This window comes from Papaver somniferum, chromosome 1 (assembly GCF_003573695.1).
Source record: "Papaver somniferum cultivar HN1 chromosome 1, ASM357369v1, whole genome shotgun sequence".
In the NCBI taxonomy this organism is placed as follows: domain Eukaryota; kingdom Viridiplantae; phylum Streptophyta; class Magnoliopsida; order Ranunculales; family Papaveraceae; genus Papaver; species Papaver somniferum.
The window spans coordinates 243,933,189-243,959,534 of NC_039358.1; the positions used below are offsets into that span (position 1 = coordinate 243,933,189).

Genomic DNA, 26,346 nt, shown 5'->3' on the forward strand with positions numbered 1-26,346 from the left:
TCATTTACGAATACATGCTCCCATGGATCCGAATGCAGTAGACTGGACAATTTTTTGAATCCCATCTAACAGAACCTCTTCGGTTATGTTATCGTTTATGCTCTTCATCACCTTTTCGTATGTCTGGTATGAATTTGGGGTTCCCTCCTTGTCATCCCTGACACGCATAAAACTCCAAACATTTTTCTCAGGACAAGAGCACTCGATAACTTTCCCTGAGAATTGTGATGGATCTTCTCCGTTCCTGAACTTAACACCATACCTGTACATACACCTCTTCCTTCCACTGTCGTACAGATAAAGTGATGGAGTTATTCTAATACCAACTAGCAGGAGGAAATCCACCGAGTTCTTTTCACGAGGTTTCCACTTTAACAGCCTTTGATTAGTAGAAGGAATATACTTGTCATTCCATCCTTGGAATATAAGACCATCTTCACTATGTAATAGACTTGGAATGAAATCCTTTACAAGGTCGTTAAGGTCGGACAGCAACCAGAAGTTCTTTATTTCAACGCTAAACGGCTCCAAGTCATATCTGCGACGATAAGTATTTGTACCACTTTGGCTCTCAAGTTTTCGAGGTCCGATAACTTGTTCGTCTAACATCTTCCACCTTTCACCAAAAGGACACTCGGTGACAGATTTACCATTAATGGCCATAAGATCAAACGCTAAGTATTTTCTCTTTTGTTCATTTGTCTCCGGGTCCGTGTCTATCACCATCTCACCATCAAGTAATGTCAAGTCATGAGTAGTACCCCGCCCATTCTCTTGTGTCAAGGGAAACCGCATTTGAACTCCGCGGAAATTGAACTTCCTGTCTATCAAGTAACATCCATCGGAGTTTATCAGCATCAAGTATCGTGTACCATCAGCTTTCCATGTCACGCGGTAATCAGTCTGCCATAAAAACTGAAAGTTCTCCCAGTCGAGAGAGACTGGATGTGATCCTGGAAAGTTCGTCCCTGCGCATCGTTTTAGAAGCACATTACACCAACGTCTAAGGAAATTTTGTTGTTGTTCAGGTATGGCATCACCCAAAACATCGTCATTTGTTAGTAACACTCTATTACAGACATCAGTGCTACTCCTATCCCCGTGATCACCATGAAGAGGATACTTGGTCCTTGGATAGTCCCTGGGAGGTGGTGGTGGACAATGTTCATGACTACCACCACCATGTTGGTCGCGGGTTAAACATTTTCCTTTGTCATCAGACGCTCCAGGAGCATTAGGAGGAGGATATGCAGCTGGAGGAGCACCAGAATTTCCTGTCGGACAACCAGTGGGAGGATAATAATGTCCATAGTGACTGTGAATATGACCACTAACAAATGCTCCCGTAGCACCACCGTGAGTAAGGGTTGAATATATTCCTTCGACCTCAGACTCGACAGGAGCTGTAGGAGGAGGATAAGCACCAGCATAATTTTGAATGAGACAACCAGTGGGAGGATAATGTCCTCCGTGGTGGCCGTGATGACCACTGACTAATGGTGATGAAGCCAAAGCACCACCATGAGCAAGGGTTGGAAATACAGACTCCTCAGGAGGAGCACTAGGAGTAGGACGAGGAGGAGGAGGATATGGAGTTGGAGTGGGATAATAATTAGAATTGTTGATTTGGTTGTTGTAGTTGTGATGATCCATCATATACCTATATAGGTTTTTCTACAACAAATAATAGAATAAAATTTTCAATCACGAGTGGAAGAATGAATATAATTACAGGAAATTAACTAGCTAGAGATTAAGAAGAAATCAAAAGAATTCTTTCAATCATGAAACTAACAACAAAAATAATTAGACGATCCACTGTACCAAGCTATCAAAAAAAAACAATTAGACGATGAAGGAGATGAAAAAAATACCTGCAAACAATTGTGTGTGGGTCGCCCTGACGATGAGATCATCACAACTAAGTAGTTTAAAAAACAAATAAAAACTAACAACAAAAACATCCTGGAAACTAAGGGTGTTTAGTTTATGTGTCTCTTTGTTGTTTACTTGTACACCAAGATATACTTATCATATTCTAATACTACTATGAGATTGGGATTACAGATTAATTTCCATCTCTTTTGGTTTTCGTTTTCCGAGTGAGTATTCTTAAAACTTGTCTTAACGTTCTCCAATACGAATTCGGATCAAAGTCTGACTAGGAGCCATGATTTTTTGTTTTAAAGGACAGTGTTCTCCGTTGAGAAATAGCTAGTAGAGTTTTAAGTCAATTAGGACGTTAGTTAATCTGACGAAAAATAAGGAGCTTTTAACAAAGATATTCAATATAGCGTACATGAAAATCAAAGTTATGAATAGATGTCAGTTGACAACAAGGGATACAACTACCCATCAGGTTCTGGATCAAGTTCTGGTATGGAAAGCAATTATAAGCCACCATACAAATAATCCGAGCAATGCTTCAAAAACAAAGTCCGAGCATATTTACAGAAAGACCAAGTCTTGCTAAATGGAACCACCATCGCAAGTACGAGTCAGTGATTTTTCTTCAGAACATCACTATTATAATGTGCAGTGTGACAGACCGGCTAGCATCCCGCCCATGCCAATGTCACCCCACCGGTATGAGGTCCAAGCACTGTTACAATACATTCTTAGAGTTTAGTAAATTAACACATAGCAACATAAATTACAGCTACAGGTCTCTCATATCAAAGATCAGAATGATATTCTAGAACACCAGCAGCAATGGTTGAAAATATTTCTTTGTCATCAGACTCCCTGCAAGGAGCAGTAGGTCCTTCTTTAGTTGGAGGATAAATTTGAAGGTTACACCAAAAGATATATCCAAGGGCACAATGCAGTATCCATAATATAAGTGATACCAATTGAAAGCAAAAAATTAAGATGATGAAAATTAAGAAATCAGAATCTAAGTTTACTGCAACTGCGAGATACCCGAAGCTTAACTCGAAAAGAATTTCACACAAAAATAAATAAACATTGAGCCGAAATGTAGCCTCTTTTAGGGAAATATGTTTTACCTCCTTTTAACCCTTATATCCAAAAATCATTCTCTTTGAAGCTTTCAGTTCACAGGATTGATTGGTATGCTTTTCCCCCTTTTAATCCAGACATATCGTATAGGCAAACTGATCAAAAGCCAAACTGATAACATTCCCCAAGAGGCACTAGCATACTGTTTCAACAACTCTCCTTATTAAATTTGTCGTAGGAATAAAAAGGCAAGACCTGCAAAACACAAAAAAGATACTCTGATGTTCAAGTTAGAAACAATTTTATGCAAAACAACTCCCCTTATTGAATTTTTCAGAATAAAAAGGCAAGACCTGCAAAACACAAAAAAGATACTCTGATGCTGAAGTTAGAATCAATTTTTTGCAAAAGATTGTAAACATTATGTTAAAGTTAAGAAAGTTTACCTTTTTTAATTTGAAACAAAAGTTATGCCCAAATACAATTTTACATGCATCACTCTACACTTTAACCTGTTTTAGAAAGAGGCTCAGGTTTGTCTTCACTTCAGCGACTCTAAACAAAGGCCTTTCGTTTTTGTGTTGTAAACCATTCCTTCGCTACAGAACCTTCCTATTGTTCCTCACTTGACCTGTACCAGATGAAAATGAAGCTCAAAAAATTAATATTAATGTACTAAAAAGTCGAAATAAACTGAACTTACATTTCAGAGGTTTTGTTGAGAAAACCTTCCATAGTGTATACACTTCCTCAAGAGAGAAAGCAACTCGGTCAGGACGGTCTACCACACACCAGTTTCACCACGCACCAATTTCATCACTCCCCAATTTCATCACTCACCAATTTCATCACTAGCCAATTTCATCACTCTCCAATTTCATCACTAGCCAATTTCATCACTCTCCAATTTCATCACTCCCCAATTTTCACCACACAATGTGCGATGATGGTTTGTGACGATGGTTTGTGACGATGGATGGGTTGTGACAATGGTTTGTGACCATGGATTGTGACGATGGCACGTGACGATGGTGTTAACTATATCACATCATCAGACCTGGGAGAAGTTGTATTAGTTTTCCTTGCTGTTTACCTACAACAACAAAGAAAATGAGACCAAACATCAGTACCCATGAATCCAAAATCAAACCAGCAAAACCAAGTAAGCCAAATCTTCAGTTTAAGATGAGAAATAGTTTTCCCACTGGAAATTAGCACCCCCAGCCATTACCACAAACATTTGGACAACAATGTGTGCAGAAATCAACCATATAATCAAATTACAATAATTTACGGAACGAAATATTTAACCCGGAGTGTATTGTAGTTCATTTATTATCAGCAAGCATTAACAACATGAGCTATTTGGTTTACTAACTAATCATGAATCAGTAGCACATAACACATTCACCATAGGATACTGATCATTTTCTGATAACTTCTGCATCAGAAAATGGAATCTACAGCATTAGGTTGCTAAGTAGATATCAGTTAGGTCATCTAAGAGTATACTAGATAGATTAGCAAACTTTTAAATACATTTATGTTAAAATAATATTGAGCAATGAAAAGACGGAATAGCAATGAAACTACAGAGTTATTGAAAAACTTGGGAGAAGTAGGGAGACAGGGAAAGGTAAGATTAGCAATTACTTTAAAATCCTTGAGGAGGAAACCAGCTGCTACTGGAACTGAAAACCCCCCTTCTTTGGCTGAATATCTTCTCACAAACTACAAAATAAAATAAAAATTAAGATATTAGAGATATAGTCCTCTAGATGTTTGTGAAAATGTCACACTATGAAGGAAAAAAAATAGGATCAACAAAACACTCATTGGTTACCTTGAGAAGAAGCTGCTTGAAAATATTGGGGGAGAAATTCTTTTTCTTACTTACAGAGATCAAGATAAACACTGAATGGAGATCATTAAGAGAGAAAGAGAGAGAGAGAGAGAGAGAGTTTAGTCTGAAAACTGAAATGAATAAAGAAAAGAAATCCTATTTGTTATTATTTCATTGAATTGTTCGAGACAAAAATACAGAATACAGTTTTGGCGGGAAATTTGAATTTCAAATTCCAAATCTGAAATGTTTTTGGGTTGAGCCCGCCATTTTGTAATTTTCACCGACTGTAATTTTTCTTCCCAGTAAAAAAAAAACAAAACTAATTAGATAATTGATTTTTGGTGTTTGGCATGCATCTAAATGGATGATAAGCAAGCCGGAATCCCAATTTTACGATCCGGTGTCTTATGACAACAAGGGATATAGGATACAACAACAGGTTCTGAGTCAAGTTTTCCGGTATGGAAAACAATTATAAGCTATTGCAGCGACCTCCTTTGAGCACATTGAACCGCAGGATAAAGATGAGAGAGTTCAAATACTGTTTGAAATTTTGAATCAATTAGGATCCTAATGCAACAAAAATAAGGAGAGATTAACAAAGACAAATAGCCAATAAACCCAAGAGATTGGAATATATATATATATAACTCCAAACTAAAATCACCCAAATGCATAAATCATCCGAGCGTATTTACAGAAAGACTGCTCTTGTTAAGATATTAATGCAGCTGACCGCCATAATGGCACAAGCACGAGTCAGTAATTTCTCCAGATCATAGTAGGTACTAATATATTGAAAAAACAAGGTGCAAATACTTGAGCTAGTAGTATAAAGAGTGGATAGTGATGGAGCACGAACTAGCCAGTATTAGAATATCATTACTTCCACCTCTTCATCTTTCCACCAAAAAACCCACCCTTTCCACGCTTGCCAAACATCCCATGCTTTCCATGCTTGAACTTCCCATGCTTGAATTTCCCATGGTGTCCGTAACCGCCGTGCCCATAACCATAACCACCATGTCCATGTGATAGCTTGTGAGCTCCATACATAGCTGCAGCAGCTGCTGCACCACCAGCAAGCATCCCACCCATGCCACCGCCACCCATAGGTCCATGCCCTGTTACATACATTCATAGAGTTCAGTAAATTAACATATAACAAGATCAATTTCAGCTAGCAATCCTATGTAAAAAGTTCCGAATGTTCTTCTAGACTTGGGCCACAACTAAAAATAAATTTGACCCCCTTCAAGCAACGCTCCTAGATACAGGACTACCCTCGTGATAAGGATACAAAGTAGTATATAAAAACACCAAATGATTGGTAAACAGCCAACACAGAACCAATTACAGATCACTTGGTTGCTTACAGCTTAGTCCTTGAGCATGCATATAGTCATATTGGAGTAAGACATGCCTCATTTAGTACATCTCATTTCCACGGCCTCACCATTAAAGATGGAGAATTGGGTATTGTAATTTCAGAATCAACCTCAAATAAGACAATTGCACAGATAATATATATATATATATATATATATAACTACTAGATTAAGAGAACAAATATGTTACCTCCGTGAGATGGAGCATGTCCATATGGACCAGGATAACCTCCTGCTGGTGGGTAACCTGCTGGTGGATAGCCATGACCACCTTGAGGAGGATACCCAGCTGGTGGATATCCATGACCACCAGCATAAGGAGGATAGCCTGGATACGCCCCTGGAGGTGGTGGATAATGTCCTCCTCCATGGTGTCCGTGATGACCACCAGCCATTCCTGAAGCCATAGCACCGGCAGCAAGGGTTGAAAATAGTCCTTTGTCATCAGCTTCCCCTCCGTGAGTTGGGGCAGGAGGATAAGCAGTTGGAGGAGCACCTCCTCCCTGGGGAGGATACCCGGTGGGAGGATAACCACCGGCAGCACCAGCAGGAGGTGGAGGATAGGGATATGGTGGATAAGAATTGTTGTTATGGTTGGGATCCATGTTTCCCCCGCCTATTTTCTTCTACAACAAACAAGCAACACATAGATTAGAAGAATTCTTAATCAGAAGCTGAATAACAAAATAATACCATGAATCAAAACAAAATATATGAATAACATCCTAATAATGTCATGGATGATAAGAAATTAAACAAAATAGTCCAGGGTTGAATCTAAAGGTCAAAACCAAAATCATCAGATCTATGAAGACAATGTCGTATCCATGTAATTTAAACATGTTTCTGTTGAATCATCTTCATACACATATAAATTGAAAGCAAAAACGTTGGAGGATGATTGAAATGAAGAGATTAAGACATCAGAATCTTAAAATTGTTCTTCGAATGATGAGGTTTTCCTAATAATAATAACAAGAAAAATTAGATGATGGAGAAGATCAAGATGAAAGAGATGAAGAAGATACCTGTAGATTATTATAAGTTGTCTGTAAGAGATGATGATGATGATGATTTTCCTTGAAGATTCGACCCGTAGAAGAAAGAAGATGAAGAGATAAAAAGCAAGGAAAAGTGTTAGATTAGATGGAGATAAAGGTCTTTCGCTGTATTTATAATCTAACTAATTAAATAATTTAATGTTAACGCGTTGAAACTTTAATTTTAATTCATCTTCCTTCCTATGCTATTTCCGCTTTAAAAGAAAAAAAAATAAAAAATCAAAGTGGGACCAATAACACACTATACGCGTTTGCAACACTGATTGCATGGGAGCAGTACATGTGGCATGAACCAGTAGGACCTACCATCTTGACCGCTTTTTATCGGCTTTGCTGCTCTCCAAGCATGAAGCGGTCATATATGATGAGTGATCCCGGAACACACGTGATACCGATTCACATTAAAAAATATATATATATATATTTGGTGGTCAGTGATGGGGTTGTCTTTTCTTTTTAATGGAAGGAGGAATATTATCGGCGGTGGCTTAGCTACTCAGGAACCGGATTCTTTGGGATTTAAAGTCCCACTGACTTCGATTTGATTGATAAAGATGTAGCGTAGCATCATATCATATAATTGGGTCCATAAATAAAATCCACTGATAAAAAAAAGGAAATGTAGAATCCGGTATTGAATTTCCAAGCAAAATGTAACGTTACTGCTAAGAAATAAACAAACACGTCGTGACGCTGCTGCTGCCCATGCCTTGTCTGCTCCGGTGCTGGTTGCTAATGTTTAAAATATATAAGCGATCCAGTCTCGATCGGGAGGTAGAGACTAAAGCGTCGTCGTGGTGTACTCTCTGCCGTTCGGTTGGTTTTGATCCTCCGACGGCTCATTCTCTACCGCTATAGATGTAGAAAATCCTACAACTACACCCGCTTTCAATCCAACACTTAAGATGAAGATCTACTAATAAGTAAGAAAAGAAGTGCATCAAAGTAAACATGAACACAAGGTTTTTTACGTGGTTCGGCTATTAATGAAGCCTACATCCACGGGATTTTCACTATGGTCGGAGTGTTACGTGAAGATCCATTAATGAAGGAAGTGTTACACAGAGTTCTTGAGCTCTCGGGTCCTTGGAGGAGGAAGAAGAAGAAGCCTCCTTAAAAACATCTCTTTCTTTCCCTTATAAAGGGTAGGGATACCCATCAAGTTATAATACTGCCCATAGGGCTAACTAGGTAGGATAAAAACTAGCAAAGAGGTAATAATTCATATACGTGGATGTATCCAACTATGCTACTCCCACTCTAATCTTTGGACACGTGTCTGTTACATTTTCTACTCCTACATTTACGCCCCTTTTCTCGAGGTTTGCGAAGAGCAATCCTTAAGAAAATACTGCGTCTGCGCTGTCGTTGATGTCTTGCAGTCGGTACCTTCATTTCGGGTCTTGGCTTGATGATGATTATATGTGCGTTATTCAGAGTCAAACTGATTGTTAACCGGTTCTCAAATTGTGGCGACTTGGGCTTTCTGTTGGGTTGCGAGATGTCTGGGTTTGGGCTTCTGAGTAGAATGCCTCCCGACTAGGCATATCATTGTCTTTGGTTCCGATCTTGCTGTGCTTCCCGATTGGTTCGCATGTTTCAACTGTACTCGACGTTGCGTGCTTACTTCCTCTTTAATCGGCTCTGGCTTTTCTCGATATTGTGGACGAATTCAAATCGTGTTGTCATAGATGATCGTCTTGGAGTCAAGTGTCTCGTCTTGTAAGGATTATCCTTTTTGGGTTGATTTGAAATTCTCGGGTATACTTATACGTCTGAATCGGTTTCATCTGGAGTTGAAATTTCTGGATGGTAGCGGTTCTCTTCGGGACAGTTATTTTAGCACTTGCTCAGGATGGTGTTGGTGTCTACGATGTCTTAACGAGTTGAATTCGATACAACTGGATACAGAGGGTCCATGTTTCGAAGAGACTATCCAATTGTGTCTAACTTTGGTGATCAGCTCTCTTGGTGTTGCTGACTGTCGTTTCCATGTTGCACTCTTGTTGGGAAATTATGATGTCGAGTCGTTATTTTTGGTTTTAAGTGACTTCCTCTGTTGTGAGTCCTTTGTTGGGGTAAGTCGATAATTCGGGTGAATGGCGCCTCGGATGTACTTTGCATTGAGTTGTATAGCAGAAGAATACAAACTGCGTCTGCAGTATGCATACTTGCCCCTATTCTTGTGCAAAGTTTCAAAGCAATTAAAGGCTGCTGATTGTTGTCGTCGTGTTATGGCATTCTTCGTACCTCTGCCGCCATCGGGTTGTACTCTGTAGTCTTAACTAACAGTTGTGAACTGAACCATGACCTCTGCCCCGAACTATCAGTCTCCCTTGGTAATCGTCGCTCACTTCGGGTCGGATTGCTATTCTTTCGCCTGAAGTATATATGAAGCATTCCCGAACTGACTAGACTTTGAACAATCTGGTCATGCGCTCATCATGTTCGAAGTTGTTGTGTTTCTCCTTGGTGGTCTATGCTCAAAATTTTACTGGTTCAGCGGGCATCAGTTCTTGTCGAATTGTAGTAGAAACTCTCTAGACGGACATGGGTTGTTGTGTTTTTCGAAACCAACTGACTGTCTTGGTATCCCCAGTTTGCTTCAAAGCGTGATGAGGGTGTTCTCGTGTCGCTCCTGCAAAGCACTTTTCTTGCATCAATCTTGTATCTATCTGATTGTTGTCTAAGGGACTGCGCAAATGAATACAATCTGCTTTATCCTAGTACGCGTACTTGCCCCTATTCGTTTGTGTAGTCTCAAGACAGCAATCGTGCCCCCTACTTTCCCATGTCCTTAGTTTTCGTGTCTTCCTCTCGCCAGAAAATGTATATTCAGGTCTGTGCACAAGATACTCCAGCTCTGAGATAGTCAGTGGGCTTGTTAAAAGATTGAACAATGTGGTCGTGCCGGATTGGTTATCAGGAATGACTAGAAATCATGTGGGCTTGCACCTATTCGTTTGCGGAGTCTCAAGACAATAATTGTTCCCCTGTGCCCCATATTAGCTCTCGTCCTTAGTTTCCACGTCTTTCTTCTCGCCCAAAGATGTGCATCCAGATCTGTGCACAAAATACTTAAGCTCCTGCAATGCCCGAGGCTAGTGACAACTATATCAAATATCAAAGTACCATCATGTTTGGTACAAAGGATATCACATTCGTAATTCGCAATAAAACATGTGATAGGGGTCTGTCAAATGAGCTACTAAGCACACATGTTTGGTTTAGCACTATTATAACGAGCAATCAGTTGAGATTTTATAGTGGCCGATGATGAACCGAAATGTGTGGATGACATGTCACCTTTAGTTAAAACAACTTGCAGTCTTGGGGATAGGCAATACTTAGCTTGTTTTTTTTTTGGTGATAGATTTTGGTTTTGCTGCTGGCGATGAAGTCCATAAGTTCTTTTTTTCCGATCTGGAAAGTCCTGATACTTGGGCGCATTGTTCTATTGTACTTTGGAATGGTGTGGAAGGCTAGTTGTAGGTTGTACTCGTACATTACTCGCCTCATGACCGGACTATATAGTTACTTGTTATCTTGTTTGCTGCTTGGGATGTCGATATGGTACGGTTCGTTGTTACAGCTCTTTGTTTGATTCATAAATTCGGGAAACTCCGTGATGTCGTTGCCTCCTTCACTTGGGTCTCGTTCCGTAGCTTTTGTTGTGATAATTCTCGACCGTAATACTAGCCAAAACAATTATTTTTCCTCATGTAGCTTTCGTGCCCCTGTATGTAGCCTCCATGGACTACACCATTTTAAGGTATTAGGAACCTACAGTAGATGTTGCTAAACAGGGTCGCAACAGGCTTCCGCTGTTGCTAATGACAGTGTCGCAATTTTTAGCAACGACTTATGTTCGTTGCGAATCTCGGTCAGCAACGGCAATTCGCTACGGAAATTGTCGTTGCTACATTTTTTATTACAAACAACAGTGTGTTGTTGCTAATACCTTACCCCGGAACCAGATATTGTTGGTTCTGGTTCTAATTTATTGGTTCTAGTTCTAATTTAGCAACAGAGGACTCAGGTTGCTAATTTTTTGCAACCAAAAAAAAAGGTCAAGTCTATGTTTATTGACTTAGTCAAAATTCATTTTCCCCACATTTTTCCCCCTACAATTACCCAGTTCCCCATATTCAACATCCACACATATATACAAACTACAGTGGCAATATAAAACTAATACGAATGTAGTTGAGAATCACCACTCATAATATTATCATAAAAGAAAGGATTCTTCAATTGAATGTACACAAGTAAACTTATGTATGTTGTGACTGACATACAATATTCGATCTATGTTGATGTTTTTAAAATGGATGGGTAACCTAGTTTGTGTCAACTAACAGAGGCATTGAAAAACAGGGGAAAAAAGACTAAATATCACCAGAAGTATCACCAGACTCCGCTTGCTTAACCAATCTCCTCAGCAAAGATTCAACTGCTTCTAAAATATCACCAGAGTACTTCTTTTTGACTTAAGCCCAAATACCTGCATAATAACCAACTTGATCTTTCAGTACTGATGTCACAAACAAAAGACTAAACCACAAGTCAAAACCATGTAAAGCAAATATCAACAAACTCTGTTATAAGTGAACTAAATGGAGATGTATGAGAATAAGAGAACAATAATACAGTCTCTATTGTGCCATACGCATTAGTTGATAATTAATGGACAATAATGTCTAAATTTTCAATTCGATGTAGCAGACCAAAATAATGAAACATAAAGATATTGTTATAAATACTATCAATCATTCCTTGACCAGGCTAACCAACCCAACACACACACACATACCCTTACCTTAACACACGCATTATTCAAGGCCTAAACATTAGAGATGCAATTCACTTATGTTACTGATGATGAAGTAAATGCAAAATTGATAGCATTTTCGATCAAAAATTAGAAGTCCCATGTATAGCTTCAATTTACATGAAAATTTGGATCAAAAATTGAATTTACATGTATATTTGGATCAACAATGAAAAATTTCAGTACAGATCCATGTACACATTCAATAATATACAGATCCATGTACACATTCAATAATATACAGATCCATGTCAAACTTCAAATGAAAAATTAGTTCAAAAATCATAAAATCTTCGACCAAAAACAGATCATCAAATTAGATCCCTCACAGACTAATTCCACCAACAAATATACAAAAATTTAAGAAAAAATTACAAGAAATTTGTGATTTCTTACCGCTATCGCCGATGAGACAAATTAGGTTATCAAATTTGACATCACCACTCCATCATCCCTTCCTTGAAAATAGATCACAATCATCAATTCATCACCAACCCATCTCTGTTCTTCTTGTTCTTCAATTGAAGTTACAATCGCAACCCTAATTTCAACAATTTCTTCATCTGATCTTACGGAAACATCACAACATCACCAGATCCACCTGTGTTTTCTTCTGAATTTGAAGATGAAACTATGGTTAGGGTTTTAATTAAGGTTGGGGGTGGTGGTGGTAATGGTGTTGGTGGTGAAGGAATTGAAAGAGGCGGAGGAGGGTGGTGGTAGTGGTGAGATACGAAGGTGCAGTAATGTGGTCGGGGGAGCATAAAATTTCTGCTGGTGTTCGTAAAGATCTGTTATTACCGCTGGTGGTCATGGTGGTGGGGAGAAGGAGACGAAAGAAAGAAGAAAAAAGAAAGGAGAGAAGAAGAAAAAAAGCTAAAAGGGTATGTCTGGGTTTTTTTAAAGTAAAAAAACTAAATTTGATCATTATTATTTGACCTGGGGTTTTTGTGTCACTTTTTTATGAAATTTTTTTAATTTATTAAAAATAATATGGTTGGATTTTTGGTACCACAAAGTTGGTCACCTAGATGTTTTATCACTAGTTTTGATTAAAATTCCTGGTTGAATATTATGAAATTCATTTTAGATCACATTTTTTATTTTATTTTTAACCAAAAAGTGAAATTTTATTAAAAAGAATTAAAATTCACAAATACAAGCCAAAGGGGAAAAAACTAAAACAAACAAAACAAGAAAAGCTACTTAATTCTGTTATAAAGTTGGTTAGGCCATTCCATTATAGTCAAGATGCTTGGTCTGTCTTCATAAGTAATTGTTTGTCCCTTCAAGAGATGTACACCCTTCTTTGCAAAGTGATCAAAAAAATTGACTTCCCTGTAAGCATGCCTATAAGAAATTGAGAGAACTTTAGCCTGCACTCTTTGCCATCTTGCCATTAAAAACGAGGGGATCTTCTGATGCATTAAAGAATGTATGCAAGCCTATGAATCTGATCGAAGTATAATCTTGTAATAAACTTCTTCTGATGCTATCCAGCATCGTTCATAACACTTGAAAAAAAACGAATTTAAATTAGAGTATTACTCCATATTTATTCTTATTAGAATCAATCCTCAACATTTTAATTTTGAATATATCTTCGGAGCAGTGACCATTGTCCCCCACAACATCATCCTCCCTGAGAATCGACCACCATTATACATTCATTCTTTTTCTCATTCACTGTTGATGACGGAGGAGATTGCAGCAGGTTAATTGCGCTTCTTCCTCAACGATTTAACCCGGGGTTTCTTCGAAGGCGTCATATCAGCTTCACGCGAACCACCATTGACAGGTTTTGAGTTTCCGTTTTCATCAAGGCAACTGGTTTTTGATATATCATCCTCAATTTTACCATCAGGTTGGCTTCTCTTTAGCGACATTGCTTGTGCTTCCGTTCCACATGATACATTACCCTGCTTACTGACAATATTGCTTGCAGCTTCATCAGAAACAACAGCTTCGCTGGGCAATGAATCGTGTATAACCTCTGGAGCCACCAAACGTTCATTTCCAACTCTCAACGGACCACCAGGCTTATCAAGTCTCACTGAATCATCGCCCTTTTCACATCCTACTGTATCTCCTGGCATGTGCTTACTAGCAAAATTTACTTCAGCCTTTCCACAGTCAGGTTTCGAAATACCGTTTGTGTCTTTACCATCAGCAGTGCGGTTATAAATGAAAGTATCTGCAACACAGCATCAAAAACATACCACAATAAGAAATGTATTTACCAAAGTCAAATCCATGATATCCCGCGGGAGGAAGAAATTCAATCATGTACCTTGAACTGTAGCTATTTTCTCATCTATCTTATCTGATATCTTAAAAGTGTTCACGTTGAACGTGCGGTAGAAAACGTAATCAGCTGTTTTCATCTCTTCCTCAGAAGGTTGTGGGTTTTTGGCGTCCTTTGACGTGCAGATAACATTGCATTTGCCAGCAATCGCTTCCTGAATTCATTATTAGATACATAGGACGACCAAAGAATAAACTTATCAACTAAAAATATCTACGATAAAATGTGGAATATACGATCTTTAATGATTTATACTACGTACCAGAGGATTAATATTGGTAAGGCCTAGACCATCACCGGTCGCCAAAAAGAGTTCATTCTGGAGCACTGCCTCTTGTTCATTGCCAATATGATTAACAATTTCACTAGGTCGGAAAAACCATAAGACCTTAACTCTCTTCAAGTTTCCTGGATGTTCCCATATTTTAATAAGCTTAGCAACATAAGGTTCAGGTTCACCATCCTTGTACAAATAAACACAATCATAAAGATTATACTGGACACCATCATAAACAAAAGATTCATAAAACTGAACTTCTTTCCTTACTCCACCGATCCCTCTTTTCTTCACCCATCTAAACTCCAGAGTCTCTTCTACTTCAGATAATGCTTGCTTCGTCGTGTCGGACATTATTCCTTACTGTGGTTTAGACGAAGAAGACCACCAGAGAAGAGGAGCAATGTAGATGATGATTTTAGGCTATTCTGAGTCCTCAAATCTCAAAATTTCTGAACCCTAAAATAAGGATATAAAATCAGAGGGAAAATAAAAGAGATTCTAAAGATATGAAAAGCATACCATGAATGGTGATACTTACGGTAAATAGGAGAGATTTTTCCTTTTTTGACTGAAAAGATGAAGATCAACCCCTAAACCCTTGTATTATGGAGATTTACTCGGAAAAGTTGGTGGACGGGCGTTTTAGTCTTTTACCAATGAGGGTCATTGACTCATGGATAGGCATTTCCCGGCTCTCCCAATTCAAAACAAAGAATGGAAAGAGAATTACGCCGGCCGATCTGTAACACACTCTCGATTCTCGATTCGGTATGTTGTCAATCTTAAACCCTAGTTTTGTGATTTATGATTCTTAAAGCATACTACTGCTAGTATCATTATAGAAGTAGATTGATTCTCCTTTTCTCACTTTCTAGGGTTTCATTTCAATTGTCATGGATTACAAAATGAAACTGAGAAGTAGAACCAAACCTGTCCCAAAACCCTTGAACTTAACCACCACCACCACCACCACCAAAAACAACATCTTGTGCAAAGAAAAATCACCAGCACAGCGAAGGCAAAGCATTAGGAGGAAGAAGAACAAAAGTAATAGTGGTTTACATTTTGATGAAGCAATGGAAATTCAGATATTAAGCAGGTTACCGGTTAAGTCACTAATGAGGTTTAAGTGTGTGTGCACTCGTTGGAAATCATTAATCAGTGAAGATCCATGGTTGGTTGAGTTGCACAATAATCACTCGAAGAAGCAACCGTGTCTTGTTGTGGTACCTAAACAGATTAAGGCTAGAATCGATGAATGCACACAGAGAAGCTATAAACTGAAGAGTTACTTGACAGCCAGCTTGTCAGTTGAACGCAAAACTAGGCAAACAACAATGCACACTTTATCGAAGAGGGAATCAAATTTTATGGTTTTCGACTATGTAATTGGACCAGTAAACGGGTTATTTGGTTTTGCCGAAAATTACATTTCAACTGTTACCATCTACAATTTTAGCACCCAGGAAGTAGTACAACAGTGCAGCATGCCAACTTTATTAACAAAATCAAAGCAGTATCCAAGTTATGTTGCAGTTCCCGACTCCCAACATTATTTCTTTGGATTCGACTCTACCATTAACAAATACAAAGTGGTTTGTGTTTGGAGGGTACAAGATTGCCAAGCTTGTGAGGTGTTTACTTTTGATGCAGGGCATACTACAATTCCAGAAGATTCCGCTTAGAGGTTTGGCTTCCATGGTTTCCTAATTTCAGTCTTTCTTATTTTTAGGATTCTTTTAGATTTCCTTTTAGTTTTCTGTTTCCTAGTTTAGTTATTCTTCAAACCTATATAAAGGCTAGATTAAGTCTTGTAAGATCTATCTATTACTCAATCAAATTATTAAACACAAAACTTATCTTTCTCTTCTTGCTTGAATTCTCTTCTCTTCTTGCTTATAGCAATCTAGTATTGCTTTCTTTTACCTTGTTCCACATTAGTTGGTATCAACCGCTTAGTTTTAGGTTTTCATCCTATAACTTGATCCTTTACATCGCTTACGCAACACCTTTTCATTCCTTTTAAGTACACAAAAAATAAAAAAAAAATAAAAAAAATATGACTGCTCAACCAGTTACTCTAGCAGCAATCGAAGCTCTCATCAAATCTCATACCGAGATTTTGGCAAAAAACATTATTGAAGCTCTTGAGAAGTCCATGGAGGACAAATTAGGGTTAAGAGATACCAAGCTTGAAACCATGCAGAATCAACTTTTGAAGCCGATTCGTGGCACTGGGGATGAGAAAGATGGCATGAACGTTAATTTTGAGGAGGACCCTATGCCAGAACTTCCAAAGGCTCGTGACAGTTCCGTTGTTGAGTTAAAGCAATGGGTATGCTCTAAAAGGACTGGTTTGTCTACGAAGTTAGATGGAAAAGATGCTTGTCGAGGCTTAAGATATATATCACTGACACGAAACCCATTAGTTGAGAATATTCAGTCAAATGTCAGCAACTCTCCTGAGGAGATACTCCAAAATCCTCCTACTCCAAAATTTGACAAAGAGGTGGCTGGGTCTCCAAAAGCCACTGTAAATCGTTTTAACTGCTTGAATGAGGGTATCACTTCTTCTACACATGGATGTACTCTGAAATTGTCAAGGACTTCCAAAAATCTCGTTACTTCTCCAAGGAGCAAGAGAGTAGAGGTCCAAAGTGTAGCCATTGCTGAAACGTCTGCCAGTTTGCCTTATGAAGGGGTAAAAAGCTGTATCTGGAAAAAGTCTCGCATGCATAGATCCACAACGAAGACAGGGGAGCAGGTTAAAACAGTTTGGTCGGATGTGAATGGGCAATACAGTCGGATGGATGATTCTTCGGAAAACAACCGTCGAAGCCTAGATCAAATCCGAGGGGGTCATGAATCTAATAGACCAAAAAAATTTGCAAGAAGTGAAGAAATAGATATGTGTATCAGTGATGTAGCGGTATCTCAACAAGAATCAGAACCTTACACTGTAGGATGGGTTAATGCCTCTAGTACACAGAAGATTACTCTTCAGTGTTATGTGTCATTCTCTTTTGAGGGTTATGTAGACACAATTCTATGTGATGTCATTAATATGACGGAAACCCATCTTCTTCTTGGCAGACCTTGGAAATACGATCTTCACGCGGTTCACAATGGATTCGATAATACTTACACTTTTGTTCATAATGGGAAAATCAAGGTTCTTAGTCCATCCAATTCCACTTCAAAATCTTGTGCGCAGACTGATGCTGTCGTAGCCACTGTTATTCGTTCTTTGCACCCACAACATTCTTTACATTCCCATGAAGATTCTAAGCCTATGATTGAGTTGCCTGCAAAGGTGAAGCCCTTATTATTTCGATATAATTTTTTATTTCCAGATGAACTACCAACTGCATTACCTCCTTTACGGAATATTCAACACTGCATCGATTTTATTCCTGGAGCCTCTTTACCAAACCAAGCACACTATCGCTTGAGTCCTGCTGAGCATGAGATATTACAGGGACAGGTAAATGATTTGCTTACAAAGGGTTTAATACGACATAGCAACATTCCTTGTGCCAGTCCTGCCTTCTTGGTTAGTAAAAAAGACAATGGATGGAGGATGTGTATCGATTGCAGAACATTAAATCGCATCACCATTCCTTATAGATTTCCGATCCCGCGTATTGATGATATGATTGATTTACTGTCGGGCTCTATTATTTTTACTAAGTTGGATTTACGCAGTGGTTACCACCAAATACGCATTCGAGGTGGCGATGAGTGGAAAACAGCATTCAAGACACGTGAAGGTTTATATGAATGGCTGGTCATGCCATTTGGGTTATCTAATGCACCTAGTACTTTTATGCGACTTATGAATCAGGTTCTCCAACCCTTTCTCAGTAAATTTGTTATTGTCTATTTTGATGACATACTAATTTTTAGTCGCAGTGAGCCAGAACACCTCCAACATCTTTTACAAGTGTTTCAAGTTCTTGCTGACAACTCTTTATATGTTAATTTGAAGAAGTGTACCTTCATGGCTTCTTCAGTAACATTTTTGGGATATGTGATTTCTACTGATGGTATTCATGTCGATCCTTCTAAAGTTCAAGCAATTGAAGATTGGCCAGTTCCTACTTCTATTCGTGATGTTCGTAGTTTTCATGGTTTGGCTTCTTTCTATCGAAGATTTGTGAAGAACTTTAGCTCTATTTCTGCACCTTTGACTGACTGTCTCAAGAAGGAGAAGTTTGAGTGGACGGAAGCAATGGATAAAATCTTTATTCTTCTTAAATAAAAGCTTTATAAGTCACCAATTTTTGCACTTCCGAATTTCAACAAGCCTTTTGAAATAGATTGTGATGCATCTGTTGTTGGTATTGGTGCAGTATTATCACAGGAGGGTCATCCAATTGCATATTACAGTGAGAAGAATTCAGATGCACAAAAGAAATGATCTACATATGAATTAGAGTTATTGGCTCTTGTTCAATCTCTTAAGCAGTGGCATACTTATCTTATACATGGGGAATTTGTTGTCAACGCTGACAACCATGCTTTGAAGTTTTTGAATACTTCTGCTAAAGTTAACAGAATGCATGATCGATGGCTTTCCACACTCAACAAATACACTTTCTCCGTGAGACATAAAAGTGGCAAATTGAATCAAGTTGCTGATGCCTTAAGTAGAAGAAGTCATCTATTAACTACAATTCGTAATGAGAGTTATGCATTTGACTATATCAAAGACATTTATCCAGAAGATGAAGATTTTGGAAAACTATGGGATCAATGCAGTTCTCAAACTCATGGGGTTGATGATTTTCTTATACAAGAAGGTTTTCTTTTTAAAGGGAATCGATTATGTATTCCTCAAGGGTCTTTACGTTTACATCTTATGCGAGAATTACATGGCAGTGGTCTTGGTGGTCATTTTGGGAGAGATAAAACCATTGCCCTGATTGAAGAAAGATATTTCTGGCCATCTTTGAAACGTGATGTACAAAAGTTCGTACAAAAATGCATGGTCTGTCAGAGAGCAAAGGTTACAATTCAAAATACCGGGTTGTATACTCCTTTACCAGTTCCTGATGCACCTTGGGTTGATATAAGTATGGATTTTATACTTGGTTTACCTCGTACTGCTAGAGGTAATGATTCTGTTATGGTCGTAGTTGATCGTTACTCTAAAATGGCTCACTTCGTGGCTTGTAAGAAATCAACTGACGCTTCTAATGTTGCTTCTTTGTTTTTTAAAGAAGTAGTAAGATTGCATGGGGTTCCAAAGTCTATCACTTCTGACAGAGATACCAAATTTTTGAGTTATTTCTGGAAAAGTTCATGGATGCGCTTAGGCACATTTCTACAATTCAACACAACTTCACATCCGCAAACTGATGGACAGACTGAGGTTGTTAATAGATCACTTGGGAATTTGATTAGAGCTAAGTGCCTGGATAATAGTAAGCAGTGGGATGTGTTATTTCCACATATGGAATTCGCTTTCAACACTTCTGTGAATCGTTCTACTGGGAAAACTCCATTTGAGATTGTGTACTCTAAAGTACCTAATCATACTCTTGATTTGGTAGCCTTACCCACCACACAGAGTACAAACGCTGCAGCCGACTCTTTTGTAGACAAAGCAACTGAATTACATAATGAAGTAAAATCTAAACTGGAGAAGTCCAATTCTAAATATAAAGAGGATGCTGATAAACACAAGAGGTTTAAAACCTTCAAGGAAGTGGAGCTCGTGATGATACATCTAAGCAAAGAGAGATTTCCAGTGGGTACTTATAACAAAACCAAGATGAAGAAATATGGTCCTTTCAAGGTTTTAAAGAAGATCAATGATAATGCTTATGTTATTGATCTACCAAATGATTGGAATATCTCCAACACATTTAATGTTCAAGAGATTTTTACGTTTCATGGTGACAGTGAACTTCTGGTTTGTTTGGACAACTCGAGGACGAGCTTTACTCTAGAAGGGGGGACTGATGCAGGGCATACTACAATTCCAGAAGATTCCGCTTAGAGGTTTGGCTTCCATGGTTTCCTAGTTTCAGTCTTCCTTATTTTTAGGATTCTTTTAGATTTCCTTTTAGTTTTCTGTTTCCTAGTTTAGTTATTCTTCAAACCTATATAAAGGCTAGATAAAGTCTTGTAAGATCTATCTATTACTCAATCAAATTATTAAACACAAAACTTATCTTTCTCTTCTTGCTTGAATTCTCTTCTCTTCTTGCTTATAGCAATCTAGTATTGCTTTCTTTTACCTTGTTCCACATTAACTTTAAACAGCAGCATTACATGGAAAAAAATCGATCAGGTAATTCCACCATGTTGTTTCCATGAAAAGTATGTTTTCGCAAATAACTCCATTTACTGGAGGAGTTCTGTTAAAGATCTCCGTAGTCTTCATTTCTTCGTCGAACAATTATCCAAAATAGACACAAGTAATGATGAAGTCTTAGTGGCATTTGATCTTGGAAGTGAGAAGTTTAGAGTTATTCATGTTCCTAATTTCACTTGGACCTTTCCTGTCCTGATGGTCGTACTTTTAAGTTTCATCCGGTTTTGTTGGAAGTGGATGGGCGTGTTGTTATTTCTAATAGACTGGATTACGACATTATTGAACTGTATGTAATGGATGATGAATGTGTCAACAAGGTGAATGCAAACATGATGAATTGGTCCAAAGAGAGTATTGAAGTACCTATTGTTTTGAACTACGCTTGGATTGATGTTTATTCCCTTCCTGGATCAGACTACATACTCTTGGTATGTTATAATTGTCATGCAAAAATAAGGTCTCCCTCTCTTTATTTTTACAACAGAAAAAAGAAGACTTTCAAAATGATTATCTTTGATGAATGGGGCTCTAATTTTCACCATCCTTATATGTATTCGACTTTTGTGGAGAGCCTTTCCCCATTTCGGTTTTAGCAAGACAGAAGCGGAAGCATATCCTCTAGCAATATTCTCGTATCGGTGCGCGTGGTTTGTCTCCAGACAAATGCTAATTTAATCATTTTAACGTTTCTTTAGACTTTGTTGTCAAGGTTAAGATATTATTTTTGCACTAGTACTATCCCCTTAGTTTTGGATTTTCATTAGTGTTCATTTTGAATTTCTTATTCAGTTGTCTATGAATATTAAATAATTATTATCATAAATCTTTACTGCGGGAACATGATGTTGGTTACGGTATAAGGGAGTTCAGCTTGAAAGGTGTACATAGCACTGTGTGCAACATCTTGAATCCCAGCGGCTAAGCTATCGTGAAAAAATATACCCTTAGTATATTTTGAAAACACAGGTAAATTCATGAACCAACAATAAGATTTTTGAATTACAATAACCTCCGAGATATTATTATTAATTCGTAAACAGGATATGAGAACTAGAAGACAAGCGTGTGGGCTAAGACTCCTGAGCGGTGAAGTTCTTTGTCTTTTGAAACCAAATATTGTTGATGCGAACGGTATCATCATCTTATGGTTTAAAAATCGTATACGATCTTATCGAAGCGTTCCATATGGTGTGACTGTAACGAAATAGCCAGCCATAAGCTTCCATCATTTACAGGGCTTGGTAATACATACGATAAGCCTTCAACACCTACTCCACCTGGACCGGCGAATATCGGTCGACCCCATCCAAAGTCTGCATCATGTAACCCCAACCCAACCCAACTGGTGATCGCCATATTTGAGCCTCGGAATGTATGGGCACCACGGGCAAGAGCTGTTATGTTAGCCTGGAGTTCGAGATGATCAATAGCAGAGCGTAGGTACTCATCGTCCATCCTCAAAATTGCATCATGAATCCTACTAGCTGCATATGTCAGCGGTTTCGAAAATAGGTCACCTGACACAGCAATTGGTGTAGCACTGAAAAGAACGTTTCCAAAATAACCAAGGGGGAGAGTAGGACGCAGTCTGGATCGCCCATTCGTCACAATGTACAACTTTGTTTCTTGATCAGCTGGAAGGTCGCGTGCCCTACAGGCGGATCTCCAGACGTGGGCGGCAAGCATTTCATAAGAACTATAGCTAGCTACAACTTTTTCAGTACCCTCTCTGGATTTGGATTTGAGCGTGTTGAGCTGGTCTCGTGTAAATTTGAAGATGGCTACCGAAGAACCCTGAGCTGGTTGGGAATTTGGAGAATGTGATGGTGTTTTCATGGGTGGAGCTGGTGGATACTCGATATGGTGAAACGCCGGTGTTGGTGGGTCATGTGCACGTAGAAGAGTTCGGTCGATGAAGGGTGGGACTGTCAGTTTGAGTCCGCGTGCCATTTCAGACCACGAGTTAATGAAATGGAGACCAGATGGTCCATCAGCTACATGGTGTTCCTTTCCTACTCCCAGTGAGACGCCTCCGCATTTGAAATGAGTAACCTAGCAACAACAAAAAAGACACAAGGTCCACCAGCTGCACTAGTCAGACCTGAATGCTAATCATGTACTGCTCCACTCAACTGTGGGGCGACTCCTTGTTTATGGTGAGTAATTAACTTAGTGCGTATCATGATTCATCACTTAATCACTTTGCATGTAAAATAATGTGTTAGCTAGCAAAAGCCTTTACTTTTCATCATGCAAGGAAAACATTTCTTATGTAAACAAGTTGGACTAATAGAAGATATGAAAGAAAAATAACATTAGATATTCTAACTGTATAGCAAAAGAACAGACTACAGAGATTGAAAGTTAATTAAGCGCTACGATAAGAATGAAGAAAATGAATCAAGAAATGTACCTGTACAACTAGGAGAGGGTATGAAGACATATCTCCAGAAAATTGGACGGTAGGAATAAGCTGTCTGAATTCCAAAGTAGGAGCAAAATCACCAAACTCATCGATAACTGAAGTTGTTTCAGCTTCAACAAATAAAACACCTTCCCCATTACAATCGATCTCAACACGACCGTTCTCATCTCTTATTAATCTACCAGCCACTGGGTAAAACGGCACAAGCACTTTACTTAAAGCTTCTTTAAGAAGAGTAGAATCAAAGAAATTTGAAGCCCCGTCTGGCCTGTAAAAGTAGACACAAGGTGTGTGAAATTTTGGTGCCACCACTAGGTCTAGATTTGAGTTCCATAGGTTACGGTGTGGAGTTTCCTCGGCTGGCGGGACCATTATCGATTCCTTTATATTGATTTTCATGTTTGCTCTTTCGTTCTCTCTTCTTTCAACTTGTTAACTGCTGCTAGGACAACGGAATGAAAGAAATAATCAGTGCGTATTGATCAAGAAATAATGTTGGTGATGATTATGCTCTAATGAGTATCTTCAAAATCAGATTAAAAAAAGAAAGCAGATCGGAGTGGGTGAATGAGAGAAAGGGTAGTTGTAGCTAGATGTTGAGTGACAGAGTATTATCTTGTTCTCAACACTAGTGTATATATGCTGGCCTTAAAAGAATCCACTTCCGTCTACTTTGACGACACATGTTCCATGCATTCAGGCACGTGAATCATATTACTGGACCACAGATTGGTTGGCTAAAATTAAATATCCAGTGGCACATGCCCGTATACGTACGGACTGTCAGAGTGAACACATTTTTTTATTAGTTTTCTGTGGCACCAGAGTTGTCACCTCAACAACCCCAATTAACTATGAAGATCAAAAGAAGAAATATCCCGAAACAAAAATGGTCCCACTTAACTTTGGATTTGGATAACTTTTATTGACGTGGCTTATAAAACCAAAGATTCGACCATGAAATATGCTTTCATACTTTCATCAATGGAAAATGAAATTTTCATGCATATCGCAGCTGGATCGGAGTGGGCTTCCTCAGCTTTCATGCAGAATCAAAAGCTTTGCTAAAAGCGTTTTCATGGTTAAGTAATCATATTTTATCTAGTGTCTGACAGACATCAAAATTCTGGCGGAGACGCTCAACAAACCCTGCAAAGATTCTTCTTTGAGCGCGGATAATACCATACAAGAAGCGATCTCAATTCTAGAAAATTAGTGCACGCTCAAATAAAGTATATAAACATGAAATATAACTCTGTGGCGAACTACATTACAAAAAAAGCTCGCACAACACATCTTCTGCACATGTCATCCCATCTTCAGCAAAGAGCTTTAAAAATGAGCTCATAAATCTTTTGCACTATATTATTTGCGGATGGAGTAAACTCCTTTTCTACTTCTTAGAGTACTTACTATACGCAGTATCAGTATGTGCTTGCTTTTATATATTTGTATAACATTGATTTAGGGTAGATAAAGTTTGCAGTGGAATTGAAACACTTTTATTCATTCAATCAAATATAGAACACGATTAGAAGAAAACATCAAAACATCAATAATAAATACAACAAACGAAGCCGGACGGAAAATAATAAACATAAATGCATGCATGCCTTTCAAACTTGGCTTGTTTCCTTGTTACGGGCTTCCAATTCACTCAACCAAAGATCCGCAAACTCGCAATTCTTCCACATATCAAACCAAGGTCCACCAGAAGTATAACGTATAGCTTTCGGTTGTGTGGAAGGATCATTGTCATCCACCTTGTTATGACCAACGAGAAAATTCCAAATAAATGGGAGCGATCCAATTTCACTATCCTCAAGCCACGCGAACCGATGAAGAAAAGCACCTGTCTGGGTATTCACTAGTTCAGGCGTCAAAATCTTATTTTTTGGATGACTACAATTATACAGAACCATTGAAGACCAGTTCTTTCTTGGGTACACAGTTTGAGCAGCTCCGTCCATTTTAGTACTCTCCTTTGGGGTATAATCATGTTGGACGCACATAAGCGCGTAGCTATCATCGATAAGCTCAGTTAGTTCTTTAACATCGCTAGTATATAGAAAATCACAGTCGACAAACATCGCCCATCCTTGATAGTTTGCGAGATACGGTGTTAAGAAACGAGAGAATGAGAATTCTGTGCTTTCAGTTGGACCTCTTTCGCGCCAATACAATCCACTGCTCCTTAGTTCCGATTGCTTCATAGGAATTACTTCAACTGGAATTGAAGCTCGTTTCAAGATGGAGCGTTTACAAACCTCGTAAGCAACATCTTCACGTGTATCGTATCCTACAAAGATCTTAAACACCTTTTTGTTTCCATTATCACTAGGGTGGTGAACAACATCTCCATTACACGAATTCATCACTGCAGTTTTCTCCGCTGGACAGCGAAATGAAAGAAATAATCAGTGCGTACCATATATATATATATACCTGATGAAGAAATAATGTTGGTGATGATTATGCGATCAAGTTTGTGTCTTCAAAATCAGAATCCTGAATTCGAGGACTTAAAAGATAGCCGATTGGAGTGGGTGAATGAGAGCAAAGACTGCTCTGAGGCTGTTATTAATAATAGTTGTAGCTAGATGTTGAGTGACAGAGTAGTAGTGATAAGAAAATTATCGTCTTCTAACCACTAGTATATACCGTATATGCTGGCAGTGTGAAAATACCAACTTATTACCACAGATTGTTACAACTTCCAATTGGCCGACACAAGTAAATTGAGTGGACGGACGAACCACTGGTTTGTGGATGACATCAACGCCGCATGACAACTATAAAAAAGAACAAAAACTAAGGCAGAACAGAAAGCTACAGAATTGCTAGCTACCATTAATTACACGTGGTTTATTAAGAAGAAACCACGATTCTTGGTTAGGTGTCCCTCAATCATTTCTCAAATTGCCCCT

General features: G+C 38.5%; 5 protein-coding genes and 1 long non-coding RNA gene across 7 annotated transcripts; all 6 read right to left on the reverse strand.

Annotated features, from left to right (window-relative positions):
* LOC113275323 (mRNA-capping enzyme-like) lies at window positions 1-1,653 on the reverse strand. The gene has a single exon (XM_026524806.1). It carries the CDS (start codon window positions 1,651-1,653, stop codon window positions 1-3), a length of 1,653 nt encoding a protein of 550 aa, XP_026380591.1.
* Window positions 1,654-2,291: 638 nt separating this feature from the next.
* Window positions 2,292-4,791, reverse strand: LOC113322755. The gene is made up of 4 exons (XR_003347275.1): window positions 4,615-4,791; window positions 3,690-4,054; window positions 3,009-3,592; window positions 2,292-2,745 (listed from the first exon to the last, which is right to left on the reverse strand). It is a non-coding gene; the product is annotated as an uncharacterized LOC113322755 (long non-coding RNA).
* A 625-nt stretch (window positions 4,792-5,416) lies between these two features.
* Window positions 5,417-7,401, reverse strand: LOC113322739 (glycine-rich protein A3-like). 2 transcript variants are annotated; one of them, XM_026570891.1, is made up of 3 exons: window positions 7,224-7,401; window positions 6,386-6,818; window positions 5,417-5,931 (listed from the first exon to the last, which is right to left on the reverse strand). In XM_026570891.1, exons 2-3 carry the CDS (start codon window positions 6,798-6,800, stop codon window positions 5,690-5,692), a joined length of 657 nt encoding a protein of 218 aa, XP_026426676.1. In that variant the 5' UTR covers window positions 6,801-6,818; window positions 7,224-7,401; the 3' UTR covers window positions 5,417-5,689. The 2 variants fall into 2 exon arrangements, with proteins under 2 accessions (XP_026426676.1, XP_026426669.1); XM_026570884.1 differs by having other exon boundaries at window positions 6,386-6,821; window positions 7,224-7,397.
* Window positions 7,402-13,802: 6,401 nt separating this feature from the next.
* LOC113275330 (protein ANTI-SILENCING 1-like) lies at window positions 13,803-15,023 on the reverse strand. The gene is made up of 3 exons (XM_026524811.1): window positions 14,655-15,023; window positions 14,378-14,546; window positions 13,803-14,281 (listed from the first exon to the last, which is right to left on the reverse strand). The coding sequence occupies exons 1-3, from the start codon at window positions 15,021-15,023 to the stop codon at window positions 13,803-13,805; spliced, it is 1,017 nt and encodes a 338-aa protein (XP_026380596.1).
* A 7,120-nt stretch (window positions 15,024-22,143) lies between these two features.
* Window positions 22,144-23,818, reverse strand: LOC113339791 (shikimate O-hydroxycinnamoyltransferase-like). Its single transcript, XM_026585020.1, has 2 exons — window positions 23,408-23,818; window positions 22,144-23,046 (listed from the first exon to the last, which is right to left on the reverse strand). Exons 1-2 carry the CDS (start codon window positions 23,816-23,818, stop codon window positions 22,144-22,146), a joined length of 1,314 nt encoding a protein of 437 aa, XP_026440805.1.
* Window positions 23,819-25,035: 1,217 nt separating this feature from the next.
* LOC113339801 (protein CDI-like) lies at window positions 25,036-25,794 on the reverse strand. Its single transcript, XM_026585030.1, has one exon. The coding sequence runs from the start codon at window positions 25,792-25,794 to the stop codon at window positions 25,036-25,038; it is 759 nt and encodes a 252-aa protein (XP_026440815.1).
* Window positions 25,795-26,346: the final 552 nt, after the last annotated feature.

Excerpts from the sequence above, each read along its gene's own strand:
- LOC113275323 (XM_026524806.1), bottom strand. The coding sequence starts at position 1,653 with ATGGATCATCACAACTACAACAACCAAATCAACAATTCTAATTATTAT.
- LOC113322739 (XM_026570891.1), bottom strand. The coding sequence starts at position 6,800 with ATGGATCCCAACCATAACAACAATTCTTATCCACCATATCCCTATCCT. Across the intron at positions 5,932-6,385 it reads ACATGCTCCATCTCACGGAG|GGCATGGACCTATGGGTGGC; the intron begins GTAACATATTTG and ends TGTATGTAACAG.
- LOC113275330 (XM_026524811.1), bottom strand. The coding sequence starts at position 15,023 with ATGTCCGACACGACGAAGCAAGCATTATCTGAAGTAGAAGAGACTCTG. Across the intron at positions 14,547-14,654 it reads TTACCAATATTAATCCTCTG|GAAGCGATTGCTGGCAAATG; the intron begins GTACGTAGTATA and ends TAATGAATTCAG. Across the intron at positions 14,282-14,377 it reads GAAAATAGCTACAGTTCAAG|ATACTTTCATTTATAACCGC; the intron begins GTACATGATTGA and ends GCTGTGTTGCAG.
- LOC113339791 (XM_026585020.1), bottom strand. The coding sequence starts at position 23,818 with ATGAAAATCAATATAAAGGAATCGATAATGGTCCCGCCAGCCGAGGAA. Across the intron at positions 23,047-23,407 it reads ACCCTCTCCTAGTTGTACAG|GTTACTCATTTCAAATGCGG; the intron begins GTACATTTCTTG and ends TGTTGTTGCTAG.
- LOC113339801 (XM_026585030.1), bottom strand. The coding sequence starts at position 25,794 with ATGAATTCGTGTAATGGAGATGTTGTTCACCACCCTAGTGATAATGGA.